General features: G+C 39.3%; 1 protein-coding gene across 3 annotated transcripts in view; it reads left to right on the top strand.

Annotated features, from left to right (window-relative positions):
* UNC13B (unc-13 homolog B) overlaps positions 1-26988 on the top strand; it is a 228380-nt gene that overhangs the window by 114270 nt on the left and 87122 nt on the right. For all 3 annotated transcript variants that reach the window (XM_063081612.1, XM_063081611.1, XM_063081610.1), the window contains exons 8-10: positions 5218-5452; positions 19323-19637; positions 21767-21857. In XM_063081612.1, coding sequence (XP_062937682.1) covers positions 5218-5452; positions 19323-19637; positions 21767-21857 — 641 coding nt within the window. The remainder of the gene's footprint in view (positions 1-5217; positions 5453-19322; positions 19638-21766; positions 21858-26988) is intronic.

The raw sequence follows: 26988 nt of genomic DNA, 5'->3' as shown, positions 1-26988 counted from the left end.
CATAGACATATTCTGAGGTTCTATGTGATTATTTTTTCCCCCATTTTCTGTTGAAAAGAAACAAGGTAATTACCCCCTAGCAGTTGCTAAGACAACTGTGCTATAGTCTGGGAGAATTTTCTCTTCCCCCTGTCCCCCCATGGTTGGAAAGTTAAATAAATTATTAAAATTGAAAAATGGCACACTAAAGCAACATATCCTCTCTGAGTGGTAAGAAGAAGAGACATAGGTGGTAGGAAGAAGGAAAGTACATAGGAAGGAAACTGACTGTCAGTGTATAGCTAAATTAAACAGCCTGTGACTGATTAGTAGTCCCACATTCCAGGATTAGGGGTTAGCTCAGGTAATGAAACCAGCCTTGGTTGACATCGTCTGATGCTCCCAGAATTTCAAGTCTTACTACAAACTTTTGAGGAAGTTGCACCCTCAGAACTTTGAGGTGCTTCTGGACTAGACATTGAATATCAAATTTTTCTCATTTTCACTAAGGAAAGGCATATGAGTTCCTAAATGATGCTCTGAGAGAGACCTAGGCCAGAAAGAGGTTTAAAACATTATGGAAGCAGTAGTTTTTGTTGTTGTTGTTGTTATTCTCTATATAGTGAATAGCAGAGAGCACAAATACTTTGCACATTTGTCTAATGTTTGGTAGAAGGCAGATATACTCTATATGTTATGTAAAGTTAATGGAATATAAGTGGAATAGGCTCAAGTAAGATAAGGCATATCATAGTTGGTGGGATGGGGAAATGATCTTTGAATTCCTTCTAAATTGTCTCTGTCACTCTGCTTCTTTGTGGTTTTCTTAGGTCACTGGACCTATTTGGGCTGGGGAGAGCAGCAGAGTACGTAAGAATTTGAATTCCTTATAATTTTCTTGATCTGACTCATTAATGTAATTCCTCTGAACTATGAAGCTGGATATTCATGCGTACAAACATACATAATTCCATTCCCCTCTCCTTTCCCACTTAAATCTCAGGAGATAATTACCTGGAGTAGAATGTTATATCCTTTCAGGCTGGTTAGAGAAGACTCTGTGTTGTGTGTGTGTGTATGTGTGTGTGAGATAAATTTCAAACCAAAGTCCCAGTCATAATCCTGACCGGATCTCCTGATTTGTATTTCCCAGAGACAAGTAGTACCATCTGCTCCTAGTGTAGGAAACCCCTCTCCTTTGGTCTCTTGGCTAAGGAGTGCAATGAGCAGAAGAAGACTCATTCTGGGATGAACTAGGGTCAGGGTCATTGGTGCGCATTCTGATATGACTGGGTTTCTTGTCTGAATAATACTAATAAGACTGAGGAGATGTGCAGGATAGACTGCTGTCTTGGGGGGTTTATTGGTCTAGCAAAGTATGAATCTCATTTCTGCCAAAAACTCGGTTTTATGAAGGAAATAAGAGGCTGAAGACATGGTTTGGCTTTCCTTGAAGCAGCCCAATTAGGCTGGAGGCCATCTTTGTTCTAGAGCTTCAAGAGTGAGTAGACAGTTCTTTCCAGCAAAATACACAGCCCTAGGCTGACATTACTGGCTATGTTACCCATCTGACAGGGAATCTGGTTGAATCTCAGTCATTAAGTATCCAACAGGTGCTAAGAGGGGCCAAATTTTGTCCTGTCACTGGAATTTCTTATGTAGTATGTACTTCTTGTGATTTGAATCCTGAGTATTTCTATTACTGTTAGGGAACTGCTGAAAAACAGACTAAGAGAGCTCAGATAAGTTAAGGTTTTCAGACAGAACAATAACTAAGCCATGGAGAAAATGTGTGAATTCTCTTTCATTTCTAGATGTACTGTGGATTTAAAGACAGGGACTAAATCCAGGAATACTGTGTACCAGAGACCTTCATTATATTTCATTCAATTTTGTTTGAGTGCTTACTCTGTGCTTGGAAGGCCCAGGTTAGATTATTTTCCCCAGCCTACTTTTCCAGGTTTATTTTCTGTCATCTCCTTCTATGTCCTTTCATGCATCTCCCGAATGAACTGCAAAATGTTTCTCAAATAGTAGCCTTTCCCACCGTTGGGCCTTTAATCATTCCATTGCTTTTATCCAGATTTGGGGAGGTATTTCCCCTCCCCCTCCAATCTTCAGCTATTGAAAACTCATGTACTCTTCAAAGCCGTCTCCTCCACAAAGCCTTCTTTCCCTACTCACCCTATCAGGAATTGATTTTGCTTTCCTTTCAACTCAGATGGCACTTGTTTTGTGCTCTTCTCATGGTAGTAGTTTCCTTGTATAACAATTCAATATTTGTACTCATATTTTCTTTCTCTTATTAGAATAACTCTATACACTGAATTTCCTGTGTTGTTTGGCCTTGCACATGAAGGCACTCAATAAATATTTGAATGAATAAATGTTCCCAGCCTTTTAATTTTCCATCTTTCATGTAGACTTTACCAGGGGCTTTTCACCTTTTGCCCTCGAACTAGCTCACAAGTCCCTCCTTAGGCTGAGCAACCAAACATACACTCAGCTAGCTTCTCTTTCTCTGCAAAGCCAGGAGTTTTCCTATCTAGCCGATACGGAGCTGCAGATAGATTGTAGAGTCAGTAAGAGATTGTCACTGACACACTAAAAATGCTATTCTTTTATTCAAGCTGAAGTGTTATATATTTTTCTTAATTTCCCTTTTTAGTTTCTAATCAGCCTCGGTGGTTCCAGGAGGTTTACTTTCTAGGGAAATTAGGGGTAGTGTGGGTGGGGGGTGGGAAGGGAAGCTGGCCTTTGCCCTCTCCCTACCTTTTTTCTGTTTCCCTCCTTTGTCTCACCTCACTTTGCTCCTGCTCCTTGCTGCTTTTCATATCTTCCCTTCTTCTACTCCCAACCTCTTCTTTCCATGGACGTTTTGTTTCTTAATATTTGCCCTTTATTTCTTCAGTATAGAAATGTTAGCCTTTAGGAAAGATGTGGAGTATTTCTCCCCTTAGCCTAGCAAAATAAAAAAAGCAGAGCATCATTTAAGAGTAATAGGTCAGATGCAGTGAGAAAATATGGGTCCATCCAAGTAATTTCTGGCTTTGGATCATGTGTTCCTAACTCTGAGTAGCTCACTGGCCTCATAATCAATAGGATTATCTATTGCTGTTGCCCCTTTGGAGATTCAAGCTTGGTTCTTTGGGATATGTGCTAATACTTTTCCTGCCAGAGTTTAAGTAGACTTCTGGTTTTGTCTCCTTCGTTTCTTCTGCCCCTTCATCTGTATGCATGAATAATCCAGCACTGACTTCTTCAGACTTACTCCTTCTGTGGGTTCAGAAAGAATTAAGTCTGAATAGCATATTGGATTTGTCTCTTGATCCTTTTTTTTTGCTTTTTACAGCAAAAAATGCATCAAGGACTAAAACCAGTGCCTCCAAAATTTCTTTTTCCTAATGTATCATCAGAATGCTTTTTAAGTGGAATGCTTCGTGTCTCTGTTGTTTGCTTTTGTTGTCAATCTTTACTGTTCCTGCCTAGGTCAAAGGACTACTTACTTTAATTATTAAAATATTAGTTATTAATTATTAGTTATTAGTGTTACTAATATTTGTTCCTTTCCATTTGAAGGTTAGCCTCTTTCTCATGCTGCTTTTTTTTTTTTCCCTTGTGGGGTTCTGATCACTCTCTGCTCCTGTTTTTAATGCTCGCATGTTGTCATAAACCCGAATGGGAAAATCTCATAAGATCATCTTCTTATCCCTACCCTCAGATTGTTGCTGTAAACTCGAATGAGAAAGGTTCAGAAGATCATCTTACCCCTACCTCCTTTCTCCCACACCAGATGTATTCACAGATGTTATCTGGAATACGGTGCTCAAATTTTCTTCCTTGCTTGTAAAACCCACGTGTTTATGTTCCCTGTCTCTTTTAGAGGAATTATTGTCTACCAGGTTGTCTAACATAGTAACATAGAAGCCAAGGGATCATTTCCCTGTTACTTTCTATTTGTCCTCAAGTTTTATCAGTTCTGTCTGGAATTATTTTTTCTAGTTTGTTAATTCTTTTCATTTCCACTGCATAGGTGCAGGTTCTTACCTCTTGCCTGAGCAATTGTCAGAGCCAAATCTTATGGTCTTTAGGAGGCATCCACTGCTCACATTGTTACCAAGATTATCTTTAAAAATTACTAATATGAGGAATCCATCGTCTGCTAAAAAGTATTTCCCTTTTGGGATGGTGAATGTTCCTTTTCCTCATTGTGAGGCAAATAGGAACTGGCAAGAAAGAACATGTAGGTCCTTGTTAGTCATACCCATATGGGTGTGGTGTCAGATATGGCTTCTCTATAAAATAATCTACAAAGCATATTAGATTGAGCTCCCTTTCCAATCACAATGTTGATTTGTAACTGTGGTCAGTTTAGCTAACGTTAAGAAAAAACTAGCCAGTCAGGTGCTGGCCTAGAAAGCAGAAATAATTCCATGAATTGTATAGAAGGCTGTTAGAAGGCTTGGCTGCATTGTCCGCAAGATCCACTAGCAGTGCCTATGTTTTCCTCTTCTCTAGTCCATGCTCTAGATGGGAATTCTGAGCCTAGGGCCTAGGAATTGTTAGAAAAACCCAACATTGCAGCAAGACAATAAGGCAGCTGCTGTTTTCAGCTGCACCTAAAGCCTTTGGCTTGCCTTCTAAGCCTTCGGCTTTGACCTTCCTGATTTCCAGGAGCTTCTGATGTTAAATCTGATTATTTAGTTCAGTCCATGTTTTTGAAAGTCTGAAAACACCAAGCCAATTTTAAACAAAATTTTCTTTTTTCTGAGATATGGAAAATCTATCCCCCCACCCCATAATAGTAGAAGATCAGAATCTATTTGTTACATCAGTTGGTTAGAGCATGGTGTTATCACAGCAAGGTCAAGGGGTCAGATCGCTGAAACAGCCAGCTGCCAAAAACAAAACAAGGAAAAATCAGATTTTAATTAGGGTTATGATAGCTAGAGAAGCCCGATTCTAGAGAATTCTCCATTGGGAAAAATGCAATTTGGAGCTCTTCTAAGAATCAGCACTAAAATTAAACCTAGTATCTTATCTTATTTGATAAGGAGAGAGACTTGTGGATATTAACTGCATGTTCTTCATGTGGCTTTGAGGTCTCTGGGCTCATGTTCAGCTCAGCTTGCTCTTGTTCTCAAGTTCCAGGCTTATGGCTACTTAAGTTAGAAGCAGAAAAAATTCTGAAGAATGAAATAAACCTGGGGTGCTTGAATGACTCTGCTTATTCCACAGCTTTTGAAGACCCTGATAGTGCTGTTGATGACCGAGATAGTGATTACCGCAGTGAGACCAGCAATAGCATCCCACCTCCTTACCATACGACTTCCCAGCCCAACGCCTCTGTACACCAGTTCCCTGTGCCAGTGCGATTGCCACAGCAGCTGCTACTTCAGGGCAGTTCCCGGGACTCTTGCACTGACTCTATGCAAAGTTATGACCTTGATTATCCAGAGCGGCAGGCCCTCAGGTGGGTATTGGGAACAAAGCACTTTCTCTTGCAGGTCCCATGATGTAGCTGACAAGGATTTGGGTGCTTTAAGCTTAGGTGGTAGTGGAAGTGTAGTAGTATGATGGGCCAAGTTATAGTCATTTTGTGTAGATTCTCAGTCTTTTTTCTCTTCCACACATGCACATTTATATATTTCCATTAGGAATACTTCTTTTTGTGACCAGAGATTCCCAGCTGTTGAGGGCATGGCCACCTGGGCTGGATAGCTGAATAAAACCTGCCTGCCTCCCTGCCTAGCTCAGTGATTTTGATATACCCAGAACCAAAATTTTAAAAAAGAAAATCACAGATACTAAATGTTTGGATAATTCTTCCTGCCTAAATATTTCAGAAGAAAACCAATATGATCTCACCATAGTAGATTCAGTACTTTTGCTGGAACTTTGTTTTAATACTATTTTATTAATTTCTTAAATATATAAACCACTTATATGGCTTAAAATTTTTTGAGATACAATATAGCATGCAGTAAAGAATCTACTACTCATACCTGTTATCTTCCTCCCGTCCCCTGTCTGTCTCCTAGTTCTCTTCCCACTGTTGTTTGTTTCTTATGTATCCTTCCATAGACTATTGTCATATATTTATGAATATAAAAGCAAATACATGCATATGTGCTCCCCAGTGCTTTAATGTTTAAAAAGAAATTTTTTAACCAAAATACAAGGCTTAAAATTTAAAAGAACTTTTCATTATACATATTTATATGATACAACATAATATTTTGATACATGTACACAACATGTAATGATCAAATCAGGGTAACTAGCATATCCATCATCTTAAACATTTATCATTTCTTTATGGGTGTGCATTGTATTATTTCTCCGAATTTTCTTTAATATAAAATATTTCAAATTTAAACTTTGGAAGGGTTGGCTGGTTAGTTCAGCCGGTTAGAGCATGGTGCTATAACATCAAGATCAAGGGTTCATATCCCCTTACTGAGCAGCCTTCAAAAAAATTGGAGAAATAATGTAATGAACACCCATATTCATGTTGCCTAGATTTACTAGTTCTGTTAACATTTTGCCACATTTACTTTATCTCATGCTCCCTAATATATATTCAAATACACATACATTTTTTTTCCTGAGCCATTAAAAAGTAGCTTGCAGATAGCATGTTACTTCACCAGAAAGTACTTCAGCACGTAACTCCTAAGAAAAAGAACATTCTCTTATATAAACTAAATACTGTGATCACACTCAAGCAATTTAATGATACAATGATACTATCTAATATGTAGAACATATTTAAATTTCTCCAGTTGTTTCAATCATGTTCTATATATATATATGTGTAATTTTTCCTTTTTGACCCAGGATTCTATCAAGAATCATGCGCACTGCATTTGATTTTCCTGTTTTCTTAGTCTCCTTTAATCTAGTAAAATTCCATTACTTTTTTTCTTGTTTTTTTTAATACAGTTTTTGAAGAGTCCAGGCTAGTTGTTTTGAGAATGCCTCTTAATTTTGTTATGGCTGATTGTTTCTTCATGTTTAGAATCAGGTTAAACATTTTTGGCAAAAACAGTACATATGGTGATATGTCCTTCACAATGCATTCAGGAAGCATATATTTCATATTATTATTGGTGATGTTTAGTTTGATCCCTTGGTTAAGAAATGCCATATTTTCTAATGTAAAATTACCTTTTCTCCTTTGTAATTAATAATATCCAGGATGATACTTGATATTGTATCAATATCCTGTTTCCCCTTTTACCCAATGATTTCAGCATCCATTGATCCTTGCCTAAATCAATTATTTCATTGGTTGGAAGTTTGTTTTTGTTTTTTGGCAACTGGCTGATATAGGGATCCAAACCCTTGACCTTGATGTTATAATACCATGCTCTAACCAACTGAGCTAACTCACCTTCCTGGAAGTTAATTTTTTAAAAACCATTCCAATAAGCTCATTGTTTTATTTTCTAAATTTCACCAGACCATAGGATGATCTAACTTTTTTGCCCACCTCACCAAACTGCTACACTGGTGGATTTTTATCCCGAGCCTCAGAAGGCCATCAAATTGCCAGATAACATGTGTCCCAGTTTACTATCTCTGAAAATATTTTCAGTGAAATTTTTATGTATTAGCCATAGCATAGAACTCTCTCTTCATAATCTGATTCTAGAAAGAAACATGGCAAGAACCCTACTGAAGTTGGTGGCTACTCCTTTTTGTTTTATTAGTTGAATGTTTGAATATTTTATTCGTTTGATTTTAGTTGTTTATATTGTCCTACCTTAAGGAAAGAAAACAAACATGATAACAAAAGTTATTTTGGCCCTTCTTCCCCTCTGTGTTTGCAAGCATTACAATGTGCCTGCAGTAATAATGGCACATTACCCTAAACTGCATACTCTTCTATTTGGACAGACTGTAATTTATGTAATCATTACCTTATTATCATTTGGTTATTTCCTGGGTTACCACTATAATAAATAGCACTTAGAGAAGCATTACTTGCAAATTTTTTTCCTAAAATTTTTCTTTGATTTTTCTCATATAAATTAAATTTTATTGTATCAGTATATAAAATGAGGTTAAAAAGTAAGGAAAAGTTAACATGAGAGGAAAAGTTAACATGATTTTTAAGTAAACTTTTTATTATAGACATTTTTAACTTAATATTTTTAGATGATTTCTCCTTTAAAAAGTTTTGAAGAGATTATATCATTAACATTGATATCTACATTTTTCTATTCCTGTAAACACTAAATTCATGAAAATAGTCTAAGTCCTTAAGTTACTTACACAATTTTTTAGGAAGAAAATTTAAAATGCTTGAGGGAACAAATGTGTTTTGAAGTACCTTCCAGTAAAATACAGAAGTGTAAAAATAAATAGCTACATTCACTATAGCCATGGTTATCTATTGATTTAAATTGGAACTATAAAGATTTCTTCCAGGCTGGAGTTAAGTTTAGTTTGAGTATTTAGGGAATACTGGAGAGTAATGAAATTGCATGTTGAAAAAAAAATGTGTTAAATTGGATTTCCTTACTCAACCAAATGGGCTTTTGCTTAATGAGTCCAGAATAACTGGATTTTTTACATAATTTGAGGTTTGACAACAGAGATGGACTTTACTAGATATTACGTAGTCAAAGTATTTCTTGTGTTGAGAAGGGTTAATAGAACATCAGTCTCACCTTGGATGGTTTTTAGTGACTAAGTGACCACTTTGATCTTGTTTCTGTTTCCTAAATAAATGCTTTTGGGTATTAGATTTATAAACGACCACACTGAGCTGACAAGCTCCTAGTCTGTAGGCCTTCTCTACATTGCCACCTTGGTACCCAGGAAGCAAGCAGTCTTTAACTTAACTGAAAGAAAGGTCATTTATCTTATGTACTCAGTGATTTAAGTTGAACATGTAGCTTCTGCCGTTGTAATCATTATAGGGAAAGATTTTCATTTCACTGTGATCCTTGGTGCATATTGTCTTCAGAATTCACAAACAACAAGTTATAATGCTTTAAATAAATTTGCTTTTTTTGGTAATGTAACAAGGTTTGACTTCTGAGTAGTAAAAAATTATTTTTGTTAGGTTTATATATTTTTTCTTTTTAAAAGAAATATGTTTGATCATATTCTCAGATATAACTTTCAGCATGTGAACAGCTTGGCTTCTTTTTAGACTCAAATTTATCAGCAAATTTAGGTTTCTTAAAATCCCTTGATGTATTTTCATGGTGTACTTAACAGTTCTAAATTTTGGCATTGCAAATACATTCTAGATATTGATAAAAACATTTAAATTTTTTTGTTTGTTTCTTAGAAAATAAGAGAATCCTGAAAAGCTCAGCAATGACCAATGATAGCAAGTGAAGCATTTAAAAATTGTTATTATATCTGTTTTTTTTCTGATGTGGAAAAAACTATTTGACTACTTTGACACAGTACTGATTTAGAATATGTGGATTTCCTTTTCATGTTTTTTTTAGTCTGACTGGTTTTTATCAAATTATGAATTTCACTATTCTAGTTTTTTAATTGAACATGTACTAAATCTTATAACTTTTTTTTCCATTCTCCCTTTTTTCTTTGCCTTACTGTTCCTCCAACTTTATCTCCTTATATCAGACATGGCTCACAGGCGAAAAATGACAAAATTAGGATTATTTCAACTTTATCTGATGTTGACTATGAACAGCAAGCAGATATATATGAGCCAGAGGAGAAAATATCGCTAGACTTTCTAGAAAATAGTAACATAAAATTGAAGGAAGCAGAAGTAAAAGAAATTAGAGCCCTTTCAAAAACTGATAAATACCACAGCCAACAAAAACAATCAAAGCACAAGAACTGGAAAATGATACCATCTCAGAGCCAACGAACAGAATTCTCTTCTGCCCTTAATTTTGACCTTAAGTTTGAAACATCTCTTTTCTCCAGATATCCTCAGAAATATAATACAATAGATAGGAGAAGAAAAAAGAAACCCTTATATAGTCATTTTGACGACAGTGACAGAAGACAATATAATGATAGATTTGGAACTAAGACTAATTCCAAAAGTACATATTCTAATACTGAAAATTATGACCTTTGCCACATTGAAAAGAGACAAAATTACCCAGTTTTATACCCCTACAAAAATGGATTTGTGGTTAAAAGTGGCACAAGGACCACTAAGTTGAAAAGTCATGATTATGATGTACCCAGTTGTTTAAGGATCTATGAAAAGTCATCTGACTCAAACCAACATGTCACTAATTTCACACCATTAGATATTCTTGAAGATTCTACTAGCAGTACTTCTGATGAACTTTTGGGTTCCCCAATTTCTGATAAGCAGGAAAGTATACTGTCACCAACATGGCACTCTTCCAATGCCCATCATATTGAAGACTTTCCTGAAGAATATTATGTAGCAAATCCAGCATTGCCATTACAAAAGGTGAATTGTGATGCAAACGCACTTGGAGATTTGTCTGGGTGCTCCATGGAAGAAATGACCCCTTCCTCTATTGAGGAACCCAAGGAGGACATTATTGATACAATGGATGAGCTTCAGTGTTTGGTAGAAACAGTGTCAGAATATTTAGCAGAAAAGGAAGAGGAGATTAATAGGTTTGGTTCCCTTTCAAAAACTGAAAAAGCACATATACACAGTAGTACTGTTGATAATGCAGAAAAGAAAGTGCCTGGGGATCAAATACCACCTTTAACCATTGTCAAGAATGACAAGGACAAAGCTATCTCTTTCCCTGAGCTGAATGGAGTAAAATGTGCTGTTGGTTCTTTGTTCAATTCACTCACAGAAAAGGTGGGTTCAGGCACAAAGCATCTCACAAACTCTGTGGAAAAGCTGGTTTATTCAGTTCCAGAGAAAACAGAAACTCCTAATCAAATAGAGATGATTAATTTGGGATCTAGACCCAGAGCCAAGTCAGTGTTGGAGAAGGATCTTTCCATGCAATCTTCATTATCATCTCAAACAGTTGATAGTAAGGATGTTGACAGACATGACAAAACCCCTGAAAATGAGCACATGGGCAGTAAAACTGAGAATTTAACCTTTCAGGTTACAACAGAAACTGTTGGAAGGGACTCAGCTTCACAGAGTCAGAATTCAGTTATAAAGTCTGTTTTTAGCATGCTAAATCCATTAAAGATCTTTTCAGAAAAGGAGGAAACCAAAGAAGATAACCAGTGCAAGCCACTGACAAAGGAAAACTTTGTTAGGTGTGGTTCTGAGTCAAATCAAAGGGAAGACACCCTCGACAATCACAATAGTAGCATTGTTGCTTTAAATAGGACTGATGGAGAAACTACAGGCTGGTTCCAGATGCATAGAAATGAGGATTTGTTGTCCTCCTCCCAAGTGGCCAATGAACCTTCAAACTTAGCTAGTTCTACAAGCAAGAAAGATGATATTCAGAGCCTGTTGGAGGGAAAACCCTGTATAGATCTTTCTACGTTATCAGATCAACCACAAATATGTGCCAAAGATACTCCAGGACAACCTTGTATAGCTGGCAGTAGAACTGCAAATAAAGAGCCTTCTTCAAAGCTGTTAGAGGAGGACAGAGTTACTGGTGATGACGATTTCCTTGAGCCACTCAGAAAATCATTCAGCCAGTTTTTGCTCACTTCCCCAGAGACCTGCTCAAAGGGAACTTTGTCAGAATCTATGAAAATTCACCAATCAGAGGAAGATGGATGGGAAAGGGGCCCCAAGAAAGATGGACATTCCTTTTTATTTAGTGAAAAATTACATATTCCATTTTTCAGAGTTCTTGGTCATTCTGAAAAGCAGCAGGAATTAAGAGAGAAAGGAAGCATTTTTCCTTTGTTTAAGTTTCCTTTCGCTAACAGCCACGTCACTGTTAACGACCAGAATTTTCATGGCTCAGCAGCAACTACTGATGAAGAGATCCAAAGAAATTGTCATAAAGATGCCAAACTTGGTTCAATAAAATCTAGTTCAGTTCCAAATATTCATAGTGATCTAGGGAAATTTGGTAGTACGGAGGAATTAAAGAAGAATGACCAAATAAATTGTTGTGAAGATGCCAAACTTAGTTCAATAAAATCTAGTTCAGTTCCAAATATTCATGATGATCTAGGGAAATTTGGCAATATAGAGGAATTTAATAAGAATGACCAAATAAATTGTCCTGAAAATGTCAAACTTCATATAATAAAGTCTGATTCAGTTTCAAATATTAATAATGATCTTGGGAAATTTGGGAATATAGGGGAATTAAATCTAAGTGACCACACAGCAGTAGAGAATTATGAAAGAGATGCCTTAGCCATCCCTGGAGTTGTGCCCCCAAAACATATAACTTTAGATCCTTCAGGGGAAGATAAGAATCTTACACAAGTGACATCTTCAGTAGTATCAGACTCTTTACTAGAGTTTAGTTCTACCATTTCAAAATCCACTTTGGATAATGAAATTAAAGTGGACAAAGTTGAAGATAAAACTTCCCAAAAAAGAACCCAAAGAGGCCTCCTTTCTGGCCTGTTTAATAGGTTTTCTTCTGAAAATTTGTCTAGTCAACAAGAATTAAACTTGAAAAATGATGGCTCACATTGCAGGAATAGTACCCCAAGCTTTATCTCTGGAATATTTAACTTGATATCAAATAGCAGTATGACTGATTGTAAACCAGATGAAGCAAAGTTCATGCCTCTAAGTGACAGAAAGAGTTTGAATGGAAACAAACATTTATCCTTGAATGAGGTACCTGCTACTTCATGTGTGACTTCTGAGAACCAGAGGAACCATGTTGAAAAACATGAAACTTCTGGCTTCATAAAAAGCTTCTTATCATTACCCAAAGAAAATATACCTTTGTCTGATGCTTGGGCTGATAATCATTGTTGCCCTCATGCTTGGAAAAACCAGCAAAGTGAAAAGCATTGCCCCTCTTCTGAGAACATTGTACTTCACCATGCTTCAAGTGCTCAGCAGGGGCTCTTGGAGAAATCTTTGGCTAAGAGGCCAACACCAAACCATGTTCTTGAGACAAAACTACATGAAAATTCAAACAAGTTAAATTCACCTATACTAAATACTAATACTCTTAATAAATTAAACCACTATCAGACTTTTGAAGGGATGAACAATTCTTTCTGTTTTGAATGGGACTCTGACATAAAAGATATCTCTAAAAATTCCAGAAAACCTCAATCAGCTTTTTATGTGTTGAATCAAAATACATTTCCATCAGCCGATGCTTTCTTGTGGCCTGACTCAGAAAACCCAGTGATAAATTTTTGCCAAAAAGATCAAAATGCAAATATCTTGGAGTGTAGAACAAATCCAAACAGTGTCATTTGGTGTGACTTACCATATGAATCATTTGACCGGTTAGCATTTAATGAAGATTACTTATTAAGAGGTGATATATGGGCAGCTAACTCATTGTATGGAAATTCTGGTCATCTTCCAATTAATGAGACGAAGAATTCACTAGAAGAATTGCCCATTGATTTAAGTTATTCTTCAGCTTCTAAGGAGACTGCATGCCCCATAGTTGATCAAGAACCATTAAGAATGGATGAAAACTTTGTTTTTTCAAGTTTTGGTTATGAGTACCAGGAATGGTTGTCATGTCTTGAGAATGGAGTATGGTGGCCATCAGAGGATGGAAATTATGGATATTATATGTTCCGTGATGGTCAATATATTTATTCTCTCCTCACTGATCCTACTGGACGGTATGCATATTTATTTATACCTGATTATTCTTATCAAGAGTATTTGAATTGTGATTTACAGACAGATGATCTATCAAGTATTATGATGGATGACAGCAGTATTTCTGCTTGTAGTTTTAAAGTAGTTGACAAAGAAGATGAAATACTGTGGTATGTTGAAGAGGAACCAGTTGACCCTCTTGATTTGTCTGTAGCTTTGCCAAGAAGTAAGGAACCATTGTATCTAAATTTAGAAGCCTTTTCACAAGTACTTGAAGAGTCAGGTTATGGCCAAAGGGATCAACCATTAGATTTTTCAGGCTATAATCCTCAAAAGTTTAAAGGAGATTTTAGATTTTTCAAAGAAAAGCCATATGGTTCTGAAGACTTTGAATGTACATTGGATCTCAGAAATCAGCCCCAAACTATTAGTAATCATGTCTTAAACAGAGATCAAATTATAGAGAGAGAAAAGAACCAGCCTCTAGCTAAAGATTCATCAGTTCATCTTTCCAGTTTCCATTGGCTTCACTCTTCTTCTGAAGAAGCTGCCTCTTTGGTTCATCCTGAAAATATGACTAACGGCTCACAGCAAGCAGAAGAGACATCATCAATGAACAAAGTGACGTCAGTATTTTCTATTTTGGGTACCTCGGTTGGAAGTACTTTGAATTTTGATAAGAATGAATCCTTAGAGTCTTTGGTTATGCAGAAAATGGATCAGCAGTCAAAGTTAGCAGAACTCACAAATGATGGTCTTCAGTTATTAATCTCAAGTAAGCAGTTAGAGGGTAACTCCCAAAATGAGGAAGAAAGTCTCAAGGATTCAGAGAGACAGATTGTACCCAATGTTCAGCAACCAGAATTTACTAAAAATATAAAGCAAGAATTCCTTTTAAATGAAGGCATTCATCTGAAAAAACACTTGTTAAAATCTGGTTTTCGGGGAAACCAGATAATTACTCAGGCTAAATCAGGTAGAGATGATGATGAAATTATTACTGCTGACTCTATTTCAGTTCCTCTTGCATCACAGTTTAGTAGTGAAGAGAACAAGAATTGTGAGCTTCACCAGGACAAGTCTTCCAAAGAGTTTGAGAGAACATTATTTAAAAGTGCATTGAAACTCTTTGGTCGAGGAGAAGAATCTACAGTAAGTATGACAGCAAGTGAAAAACAGGCATCTGGATTTTTGAACCTCTTTAAAACCCAGGTGAATAAAGAAGGATCACCAAACTTGGAAAAGAATGGTGATCAAAATGGAAAGATGTCATCTCAAGAAAAGAAGGAATCTCCTGGTGTATCAAATTTTTTTGGTACCCTTGGGGATTTCTTTAAAACTAATGTATCTTCTATACAGACAACAGAAGATATGCCCATTGCTTCAATGACTAATAAAGATGAGGTCAGGTCAAGTCCTAATTCTGTACAGCTAACTAGCCAGGGTGTTGGGAATTTTCCTGCTTCACCAGTTTTTTCTAAAGGGAAGGTTAGAATTAGAAGTCTGAACAAACAGACTACTATTGATGACAGTGGGCTAAAGGAACCATCAACTAAGGAGATCCAAGGTAATAATTTGACTGAAAAAGAGGTACCATTCAGAGACCACCCAATCCAGCAGTCACCAAATTCATCTTTCTCAACAAGTAGTCTCAAAGTGTCTCTTAGAGATTCTTCCGTAGAAACTAGTGGTGTGTCTACAGTGACAGAAGTTTCAAGAAGTAGTAAAAGATCTTTCAATATTCTGAGCAGAAGAAATTCAAATGAACAAGATAATTTTTCTGACAAAGACTGGAGTTTTTCAACCACTATATCTTCTTCCCAACCAGAGTTGCCAACCAAAAAGAATATATTTTCTTTTCTGACTGAATCTGAAAAATCTGAGAACAGAGCCTCTGCTTCTGTACCAGGATCCAAATCTCAAGCAGAAGGGCTATTTACCCTTCCTTCCTTTTTTTCCACTACTAGCCCAAGTATCAAGAAGGATGCCTCTCATAATAGCTCTACTTTCAGTTTCTTCAGCTTGTCCTTTTTGGATGAAAAGAAGCAAACTCCTGGGGAAAAACAAAACCTTTCAACTGTTGCTTCAGTGACTTCACAGCCCTGTAAGAAGCCAAGTGTTTTTGTAGACACTGGTGGCACAAAAACTAGAGAAGGTTCCAGTGCTCATAGAGATAGAATAGCCCAGGAAGTAGTTAATGAACAGCAAATGGCCCCTTGTATTTCCATTAGCAACACTATTGAGGTTACGTCCCTTGCAAATGAGCTCAATTTAGAGAAGGACTATCAGGGAAAACTGAGTTCATGTAATGAACCAGACACATCTTCAGCAGATTTCCAGATGAATCAGTTGCAAAAAGATGTTGTTCCTCCTCCACCAGAATTTCAGGCAAAGGCTGAAACATTCCTCATTGGCCCTGAGACTCTGGGGGTAGCTGCCCATAAAGAAGAGGCTTTGAACCAGAAAGCTTTCCTTGGTGATTCACTGGCCAAGTCTATTTCGTATGATAACCATTTGATTGAAAAGTTCAATGATTTAGACACTCCTACTAACTGCCACCAAAATGAAAGATTTACTAGTGACCCATTGAACTTGCCATTAGAAAAGGACCCTGGTAAGGTTTTACCACAGAGCTTGGAACCAGCCTCTTCCTCTCCAGAGACAGAGTGTGCAGGACACCTCCAGAACCAAGATGAAGATAAAGAAGAAGACAAATCAGTATTAGATTCTTCAGTAGAAATGCTTTCAGGGTTTATGACAAAAATGAAATCTTTCTCAGGGTGCTTAATTGAACCTCCCAAAACACTGTCTGGACTTTTTTCCTCTCCTAAATCTCCAAAGAAAAACTCTTTTTTCTCTCTTTCTTCTGATGCCTCATCTCGGCCCCTCAAAGGTGAGTTATTTGGGGTTTTCAGAAGTCCCAAGCCAGAAGCACACAAACAAGAATCATCTAACCCAGCTTCTTCCTGGCTTCAAAATGGTTGTTCCAGAGATGCTATAGGATCAGTGCCTCCAGAAAGTTTGTGGAAAGAAGCTGCTCCTGCAGTACCCAATTCACAATCTACCCTCAGAAACTGTAGAATGACTGTGGTTAGTGCAAAGTCAGAATCAGATATCTTGACAGATGATCTTAAACTAACAACTGAAGTGGAAAACAATAATATTCCTGAAAATATTCCAGAACCCCAAGGTTGTGAAACAACTGCTACATCTTCTGTCTCAGGGGATGATACTGGGCAAGGAGTATTGTCTCTGAGTGATGAAGGAGACATGGGGATATTGCAGGGCACAGACACAGAGGCGTCATTGGAAGCAGAATATATTTTATTGCCAACACAGTCTCATCCAGATCCTACCCGGATTGTCGAAGAGCTTCCTTCTCCAATTCAGCCACCACTTCCTCTTGAGTCAGAGCCAGCTATTCAGACTGCCTCCACAAAACAAGACTTCTTTGAGCTGTGGGCAACTGATTCACTAGAAACCAATACCACACTGTTAGATGAGGCAAATGTCAGCCAGAGCACCACACTGGAAACCAAAGGGTACCTTTCTCATCCTTTGCTGGAGGAACCTGTGCATCATGCTAATGAAAGTTGTGGGATACTTCATGTCCAGAAAGATCCACCTGCAGACCACCAGGAAACAGAACAGCCAAGACCTCATTTTGAGATCCCAAACATGGCCAGTTGGCCAAAGCTCCACTTGCCATCCACTGAGAAACCACTGAGCTCGCTCTTTTCTCCACCTGCCTCCTCTGGTAGCAGAGCAGCAGTGACTGGTTTAGTGTCTAGTTTTAAAAAGTTGTCAGCTTTATTTGAGGGAGGTAGAGAGGGAAAAGGGAGTGAATTGGCAGGTGATCCAAAACTAGGGTTTGGAAAGAAGCTGGATCTTTCATTTTCATGGCAAAAAGAGAACCAAGGGGTCCCTGAACAAATGCCAGCAGAATCCTCCTCTCCAGTTTTAGTTATCAGCAGTGATCAGGACCTTAACTCCAATGAGGCTAACAAAGTTTTGGAGTCTTCTCAGCTATCTGAGGCCAGTGTTGAGCCAGCTAAGGCCTATACTCAGTCCTCTGGGCCCTCCGAGCAGCTGGAGGTCAGGCCAGGTATCTGTGCTCATGGGCTTTCAGGGCCTGGAGAAGTGGAAAACCAGCAGGAAATCCCAGCATCTGGAGAACACTTGGATGCCAAAGGCAGCCTCTCTGGCCCCACCTGGAAAGAAGCCACCTCTGCAGTAACCAATTCAGAATCTACTCTGAATTCAGGGCAACATGAGGAAGAGCACTATACTGTCTCTGAGCAGCTGGAGGCCAGGTCAAGTGTCTGTGTTCATGGGCTTTCAGGGCCTGGAGAAGTGGAAAACCAGCAGGAAATCCCAGGATCTGGCGAACACTGGGATACCAAAGGCAGCCTCTCTGGCCCCACCTGTCCTTCAGGGAAACATGAGGAAGAGCGCTACACTATTTCTGAACTACTTCACCAGCCAGAAAAAAAAGAAGAGGCGATGCCTGTTAGCACTGCCTGTATTTTGAATGTACAGCAGCCAGTCACTCTGAATGGCATCCAGGAACCAGTGACCAACAAAAGGCCTGTTTTCAACTCAAGCATCATAAATGGTTTTAAGGAATTGACCATTTATGATGCAAATGACTTAGTGGTAGATTAATCATAGCTTGCTTTTTATCCTTCCTGTGTCTTTCCTAGTACCTGAGCTTCATGTTAATTAGGGGTTAATAAAAACTAATGCGTAGGTATTTTCATTTTCTCCCTTCTTTCTAGTGCCAAATGCAATCCATTTATTGGAACAAGGAGCTTTCTGCTTAAAGGAAAGGCTAAGCCCTGAGGTTTACTCACATTGGTTTGCTCTTTCTTGTATGATGTGGAATGGAGAAGGGAGGGCAGGAAGAAGCAGCAAGTAGCTCAGTGGTGTATATTAACTACAACTACATGATAGGCTAGGATGCTTCCTTGGGCCTTAGGCACTTATATCTTGTAATAGATGGGCAGAGACCTATTTTGCTTTGTTTTTCCAAGTCTTCTAAAATGCGTCCTCTAGTGGCAATGAGGATATTAAGTAAAATACAAAGTGCAAAGGGTGGCTTGGGCTAATCTGTATTCTATATACTATTCCACATGGATTTGTATAGCTTTTTCCAGGGATCAGTCTCTGTCTTTGACTACCCTCGAGACTGGTGTCTTGTAAGTGCTTTGAGTGGTCTCAGGAAGTCAGTGCTGTCCTTTGCTATAGTTCTTTAGTCTGGAGCATTGTGCAGGGTCTGTCTGCAGAAGACACTATTATTTCCCCTAGAAAGAAGCACCATACAGCGCAGTTTAAGAATGCTACGCTGACCTCTGGCCCAAAATTGTCCAGAGGGCCTGGTCAGGGACTTAAGCATATTAAGATAAAATATTCTTCAAAGTCAAGTGCAGGGCTAAGGTTAAGCGCTGTTGGAGAACCCAGCATGTTGTGTTTTTTTCCTGTTGTGGTTCTGCTGAATAGAGACTAATTTTAGACTGTGAAGTTTGGTCCTTTCTTCCCAGAAACCTCCTGTTTCTGATTCTTGCCACTGATATAATTATTATTTCCTGAATTTATCAATAGTTTTGCTCTTCTTCATGGTTTGCATATTTACTCATCTGTCTTCCTCTCATTCTCACAGCCCCAACAGCAGCAGTAGGTATGGCTCCTCCTGTAATGTGAGTCAAGGAAGCTCTCAGCTGAGTGAACTAGAACAGTATCATGAACAAGATGATGACCATCGGGAGAGGGACTCGATTCATTCCTGCCACAGCTCTGGCAGCGTCTCTAGAGATGGCCATGCAGGTTTTGGAGAACAAGAGAAAGCTTTTGAAATGACAGGTGAAGCAGAAAAGAGGAGAGCATGTGAACCCAAGGAGATGAAAAAAGATGCTGCAAACCATTCTCCCTCAGATCTGGTGCTACACAAAGACCACGTCCTAGGCCCCTGGGAGAGGTAGGTGATGGCTGCCTTCAGAAGCTCACACGGCCTCCTCGATACCTGCCCTGTGGCATTACTAAATATAAGCACTTCTCATTTGTTTCTCTGCAGCTGGGTATAGTGGTGATCACTGTTTCCTTTGGTTTTTAGTGTAATTCCTAAAATATTTTGGGGACCTCTAAAGAACACTTGGGTTCTTTGTAGTTAGTGGGCTGCAGTGTACCAGGACCTCTTGAGTCTGCTGTTCTTGGCTTACTAGTTGACTCCACATATGGCAGCTTCTGAATCTGGAAATGACCTGAGCCAGGTTATTTCATTCAGTGGAACTGCTTTGGGTGCAGTGGCTAGCATCCTAGCCTATTAATATTTTAACCTTTTTTGTGAACATTGTTTTTTTTTGTTGTTTTTTTTTGTTTTACCCTGGCTGAGAAAACCAGGATAGAGTTAAGAAAGAAGTGATCTAGAAGCCAGATTTAACCCACTCCTTTTCCTCCCAAGGGCCTAGCAGTATGTCTGGCAATTGATATCCATAAGAAGAAAAACTTAAAACCTGTCCTTTTAACAGCCTTATAATGAAGCTTAATATAGAGTTTGAGTGTTCTGATTACTGAGACAAATTGGTCAGAGTAGCTGATAGGCTGGAGCAGAGCAGGATTTCTCAGTCTTTGCACTGTTGACATTTTGGGGCGGATAATTCTGTGTTGTGGGGAGTTGCTGTATGTATTATGTGACGTTCAGTAGCATCCCTGGCCTCACACACTAGATGCTAGTAACAACTCCCACATGTGACAACCTAAACTGTCTCCAGATATTGCCAGATTTCCCTTGGGTAGCAAAACTGCCCCAGTTGAAAACCACTGAGATAGAGTGATAAGAGCTGGGCATTACTTAGATTCTCAAATTTCAAGGTCTAATAATAAATAAAGCCTTTCACTGAAAGACCAGAGCAGTGAATGCTGATTATATGGCAAATGCTAGGGAATGATTCGTGCTTCTGCTCTACCACTGGATTAATGGATGAGTCACATACTGTTCTGAAGATATAAACTTATTTTCTCTTTTCCTTCCATTCCCCTGGTTTTTAGTGATCTCTGGTAGCTCATCTAACAGGCAAGATATGCAGAAGACTAAGCTCTGGACCAGCCTTCTCAGTGGGTTGATGACCCACTGAAAGATAGCTCTTCGTGGACCTTAGACTTGGCAGTTACTGTTGACAGGGCAGAGCTCTTGGTAGAGAAGCAGAAGTGCCCAGCATGAGTACTTGTCCTTCTCTGCAGGTTGTGTCCTCTCAGGTCTTAGCTGTGCCAGTGAAGCCCAGTTTTACTTTGGCCAGAAGTGCCCATATATGTTTTAAAACAATTGACCCATTTAGATGTCATTAAAGCCTAGCAAATATTTTACATGTCTAGTTGGTATACACTTGTCTGCTGCCTTCCTTGTAGGCCCCAAAGGAAGGAGGAGAAATATTATCGTCAAGAATTAACCACTGTTCCAGTCAAGAACCTGGATGATGACTTGTTCTAATACAGGATAGTGTTTCTGTCTCAAAGTTATTTTGTTATATTTATTGTTCATTTCACTGATGTTGTTCCTGAGGCAAAATGAGATCTGGCAGGAAAAGGGCTGTGATTATTTTCTCGGTTCTTTTCATGTAGTCTAGGAATTGGTAAACCTTCTTAAATACTTCGTAGAGCAGAAAGGAGTTGCAGGAACACAATTCTGCCCTAAGGATGCTATGCAGAAACTCCAAAGGAGGCTGGCAGTCTTGAGAGGTAGAGTGAGAGGGGTTGAAAGGCTTATTCCACACCTCTCTGCATTGTTTCTATGCCAGATATTCACCCAGGGCCCTTGCCATTGCTTCCAGTGTCCTGATCCCTGACTGTCCCAATGACCTGCCTCATTGAGTGAATGAAAAAAAAAGAAGAGAGGGAACAGATGAAAAGCTAGAAGGAGTTGTCATTTTAGAGAGGAATTGTTCTCACATTGAGTATTCAGGACTAAGCCGTTTTAGTGGCCTGAGTCACTAAACAAGTGTAGGCATGAGCACAAACCATTTTATTTTGGATATTTGGCAGTCTTGCCTTGAACATTGTCACCTTGTGGCATCACTTGTTTTTAAGAAACATTCTTTTCTTTGTTACAAGTTTTCCTGAGGAGAAACCCTCTTCACCATTTACTCAAGCCAGAGCGCACTGGATCCGAGCAGTTACCAAGGTTCGACTCCAGCTGCAGGAGGTAGGAAATCTGTTCTAATACTGGTTGGGGTAATTTTTTCTTTGAAATTGGAAGACATATGGTGCTGGAGAAGCAGTCAGTGATTAGTCATCTTCTTACAGTGTGCTTCTGGGAATGTATGATAATTAAGCCTGAGCCTTAAGAGGTGGGAGATAGCTTTGACTTTCTTCTGTGCTGATTAATGGCAATCAAATAGCCCTAGTGGGTTAAAAGCCTGAAGGTAAAGTTAGATGCTTATTTTCAGTACTGTTGTCACCTCAAAGCAGTTTTAGTTTGAGCTTAGGGCAGGGGACTATTTCAGGGCCTCTTAGGTCAATTGTCTCCCTTACCAGCTAGTTTAAGTACTACTGGCTGATCTATGTGGTGCCAGAAACGGTGTACAGAAATTTCTATGGGATTCCCTAATTTAAGGTGCAAGGCATCTATACGTTAAGATCCAAAACAATGTAAAAAATGAAAGTAAAGACAAACGTTTTTCATTTTCAGTGTTACAAGTTTGATGTGTCCTTATCTGGGTGTCAGTAAGTAGGCAGTACAGGTGATGTTTTTAAATTATGACAGGTGGGTGTCAGTATTATAAAACTTGTTATATATTAAAAAAGGAAGCCATACTCACATGGGTAAACACACACTTTATTTTATTTTATTTTATTTTTGTCTTTTTTGTGACCGGCACTCAGCCAGTGAGTGCACCGTCCATTCCTATATAGGATCCGAACCCGCGGCGGAGCGTTGCCGCGTTCCCAGTGCCGCACTCTCCCGAGTGCGCCATGGGCCCGGCCCAAACACACATTTTAAAAAATTTTATTTTGAAATAATTTCAAACTTAGGGAAAAGTTGTAAAATCAGTAGTGTAGAGAACTCCCGTATCTGTTCATCCAGATACTCCCAACTGTTGACATTTCGCATTTTTGCTTCATCGCTCTTCCTCCATTATGATTAATCTTTTTCTGAACCATTTGAGGGAATGTTGGAGACATGGTGTTCTGTCACTTCTAAATAATCCTGTCTGTATTTCCTTAAAAACAAGTCTACTCTTCCATATAACCATCCAAATTAGTAAAACAATGACAGCACTATTATCAAGACCCCTTGCAAATTTTGCCAGCTGTCCCAACAATGTATGTTTTTCCTCTCTAAACCAGGATCCAATCCAGGATGACACCTTGCATTCAGTAGTCCTGTCTCTTTAGTCTCTTTCATTCTGGAACGGTTCTTCAGTCTTTCTCACTCTTGACAGTTTTAGATGGTATAGGCATTTTATTTTTTAGCATGTTCTTCAATTTAGATCCATTCAGTGTTTTCCCATGACCAGACTCAGGCCATGCTTTCTTGGCAGGAATTACACAAAACAATGCTGTGTTCTTTTCAGTTCACTGCATCAAAAAGTACTTAATGTCAGCCTGTCCTGCCACCTATGTTAGCCTTACTCATTTGATTAAGTTTGTATTGCCCTGGTTTCTCCCATCAAGGCACCATTTTTTCCTTTGTAATTGTTAAGTGCTTTAGGGCATGATACTCTGAACTAAGCTGATATCTTCTTCCTCATTCACTTCCTAGCTAAGTATACATTGATGACTCCTGTTTGAATTCGCCACCACTAGTGGTAGTTGCCAAATGTTAACTTTCCATTTCCATTAGCGTATCTACATTAATTAGTACTATCATAGAACATTCTTGTTTCCCTTCTCTCCCACTAATTTATTTACATCAGTATGGACTCATGGATTCCTAATTTATTACATGAGTTGTAGTCCATTACTATCACTTATTTTGATGCTCAAATTATTCTAGCATCATACAAGTACTCTTAATTTGACCCTTCAGAGAGAGGATAATGTTTTAATAATTATTGAAAAGATAACTGCTTTGGAGAGACTATTTTGAACACAGATGTTTGAAAATGCTTTCACTTGTATATGTGTTTATATGTGGATATGTTCTTTTGTTATCAGAAACAGTGAATGATACCTATAAAAACTTATAACTGTGTGCTCTAAGATCTTGGAAAGAGACTATTAACATATTAAAAACTTTCTAAAGAAAATTTTCGGTGAGGTTTGAACTTGTTAAAAATATAAAAAGATTTCTGATTTTTTCTTTTGCAAGAACAACTGACTGACGTCAGAGAAGATGAAAAATTACTAACCAAATTTCATTAAAATCTTTGTATAATTGGCACATGGTAACGAATTGCACTTCTTTCATTTGACTGATGTATTAGAATCTCTTTCAGCTATGACATCTATGAAAACCAACTACCGAAATAATTGAATGTGGAACCAGACCTTGAAGTCATTCTACAACAAACTATTAAACCAAAGATTTAAAGATTGAATATTTAAAATTTAATATTTTTAAAGATTTAAAAAATAACCAGGCATATTACATTACATTGCTTTTGCTAAAAAAATTAACAACTGCTAATATGTTCAGTGACAGCAGAAAATATTTTTTATCATTAATAAACTTCTTAAAATTTTAAATGTTTCTTTTATACTTTTAACGTTTTAATTTTTATAATGTAATTAATAATACAATTGTACATATATATAATCTTTATTTTATTTTATTTTTTTTTAATTTTATTTTGTCGATATACATTGTAGCTGATTATCGCTCCCCATCACCAAAACCTCCCTCCCTTCTCCCTCCCCCATATATATAATCTTTAAATTAATAAATCTACGTATATTGAGAGGTGTGTGCAAAAAATCTTTCTGTGGATAGGGCTGCCTAATCCCAAACACTGGGAGTCTGTTGATCTACATTGACAAGAGGTAAACAGGCATTTAAAGTGAACATTTATTGAGTCAATGTCATAATACTTACTATTTTTTATTTCTATTTTTTTTAGAAGTAGGGTCTTATAACTTATTATAAAGGAAAGTAAAATAACTAAACTTCTCTGTGTAAAACGAAAGCTCTGAAAAATATGAATATGTTGGAGCAGACCCAGTTTTAGTTATGACTTTTTCTTTTTAATAGGTAATTCAGAGTTTCTCAAAAAGAATAGCTGAAAACAATTTTCCAAAGCTTGGAATCATCTAAAGAAAAGCATCTGAGAGTAACTAAGAATAATTGCTACTTAATTGAGTAAGAGAATAATAGTGAAGATATTGTTAGCACAGGTAAAGTAACAGGCAGCTGATTAGACATAGCCAAGAGGAGAGAGATAAACCAGTGTTTCAAGAGTGATCTGATAGGGATCCTAAGATGGCGGTGGCTGCGGTGGTTGGCGCAGAGTAGCTGAGGTGGAAAAGGCAGCCACTGGGCCTTAGGCAGCCAGGAAACTTGTGGATCTTCCTCTTGCCGTCTCTTAAGGGAGGACCGCTGCTGGTGGCCTGACGTGGGGGCTGACCGCCACTTTGCCCTTGGCAGGAGAGGTTGCCTCATTTACAGGCAACAGCTTTGAAGTATGGAGCAGGAAAAGAACTGTTTCTTAGCTGCAAAAGCGAGTCTCTAAACAGGGAACACGGCCCCGGGGCTGCTGTTGACGCTGCCAGGACCCCGGAGGTTGGGGCCGCGCTGAAGGCGGCCAGCTGCCCTATTCAGGATTCGAGGTTTCAGGCCAGCATAAAAGAAGATTCCTGGGAGCGCCCGAGCTGCGCCGCGGGACCAACTGAACAGCTCGAGGCGGCAGCGGCCGAGAACGGGGACGGCGACAAAGCAGAGGCAGAGAGGGAGCCGCCCGACCCAGCACAGCCCTGTGAGTGAACCCCGGCCCGGCCCTGCTCAGGGCGCAGACGCCCACCCGGCTTCTGCCTGCCCCACCGGGCCACTCACTGCCCTCGGGGCTGCCTCCATTTTCTCAGGTGGTGGCAGCTCCGGCCCGGCTCAGCCAACCCTGTCCTCCTCACCCGGCTCGGCTCCTCACTGAGCCTTCCCACTTGCTTGCCCCGGCACGGGACTTCCCGGGGCCTGCGGGCCGGCCTCCCCTCCCACTCCCTCCACGGTTCTCTGGCGGGGCTGGTGGCATGGGGCGTCCCCGGCCAGTGTCGGGAGGGCAAGGAAGTACAGGCTGGGCCGACTGTCACTCCACCACACCCTGGGCTCCGGTCCCGGTAAACTTCCTGTTACCGGGAGGCAGATACCATCTCTGTGGCCACCAGTTCGGAAAAACGCCTAACCGATTTCTGGTTAGGAATAGTGTGGTCGGAGAGTTCCCGAGTTCGCTTGAACCTGCCGGAGAGCTGACTGCGGGCGGGCACCAGACTCGGTCGGTGCTGGGGCGATTCAAAGGTGAACCGTGTGCTGCAGGCTCCTCCCCCGAGGAGCTCACGCTCTGGTGTGGGAGATAAGACAAGTACACAAATAACTGCGATACCAGGAGGAAGGTGATAAGTCCTGAGAAAGATCTACACAGTGCTACAAAGGCACCCAGAGCGACCGGTCATCTGCACCTAGCAGAACCCTGGTAGACTTCCTGGGTGAGGCAGTGCTGAGCAGGGTCTTGAAGGCCCAGCTGATAGATGAGGGCTGCAGAAGACACGTCCCAGCCCAGCCCAGTGCGCACAGAGCAGGGAGACGTCTGGCTAGGGAGGCGGAGACTCGACAGAAACCACACACCCTGCGGTACTGCCCCCCGTGATCCAGCAGCCCAACAGAGTCCAAGCTGACCAGAGAAGTGGCTCCCCAGAGGGGCCTAAGACCCGAGGCAACCACACACACAAGGCACTAGAGGCCAACTGAGCAGTCACGGAGGTAGCCATACCAAATTGGCAACCACAGCAACATCTTAGTTAGTCAATAGTCTCAAACAGGTGGACTGTGAAACCCCCTGCCACAATGAATAAACATCAAAGAAAAGATACCAGAAATACAAAAAATCAAGAAAGTACACCACCAAAAGTTAATAAATCTCAAACTCTAGATCCTGTAGAACAAGAAGCCCTTGAAATGACTGACAAGGAATTTCGAGTGATAATTCTAAGGAAACTGAATGAGATACAAGAAAACTCAGCTAGACATCATGATGAAACGAGGAAAAGTATACAGGACCTGAAAGAGGAAATGTACAAGGAAATTGATGTCCTGAAAAAAAATGTAGCAGAACTTGCCGAACTGAAGAAGTTATTCAGCAAAATAAAAAACACAATGGAGAGTTTAACCAGCAGGCTTGTGGAAGTTG

This window comes from Cynocephalus volans, chromosome 17 (assembly GCF_027409185.1).
Source record: "Cynocephalus volans isolate mCynVol1 chromosome 17, mCynVol1.pri, whole genome shotgun sequence".
Classification (NCBI taxonomy): domain Eukaryota; kingdom Metazoa; phylum Chordata; class Mammalia; order Dermoptera; family Cynocephalidae; genus Cynocephalus; species Cynocephalus volans.
Note: the sequence above shows the minus strand (reverse complement) of the source record. Positions and strands in the feature narration are given on the sequence as shown.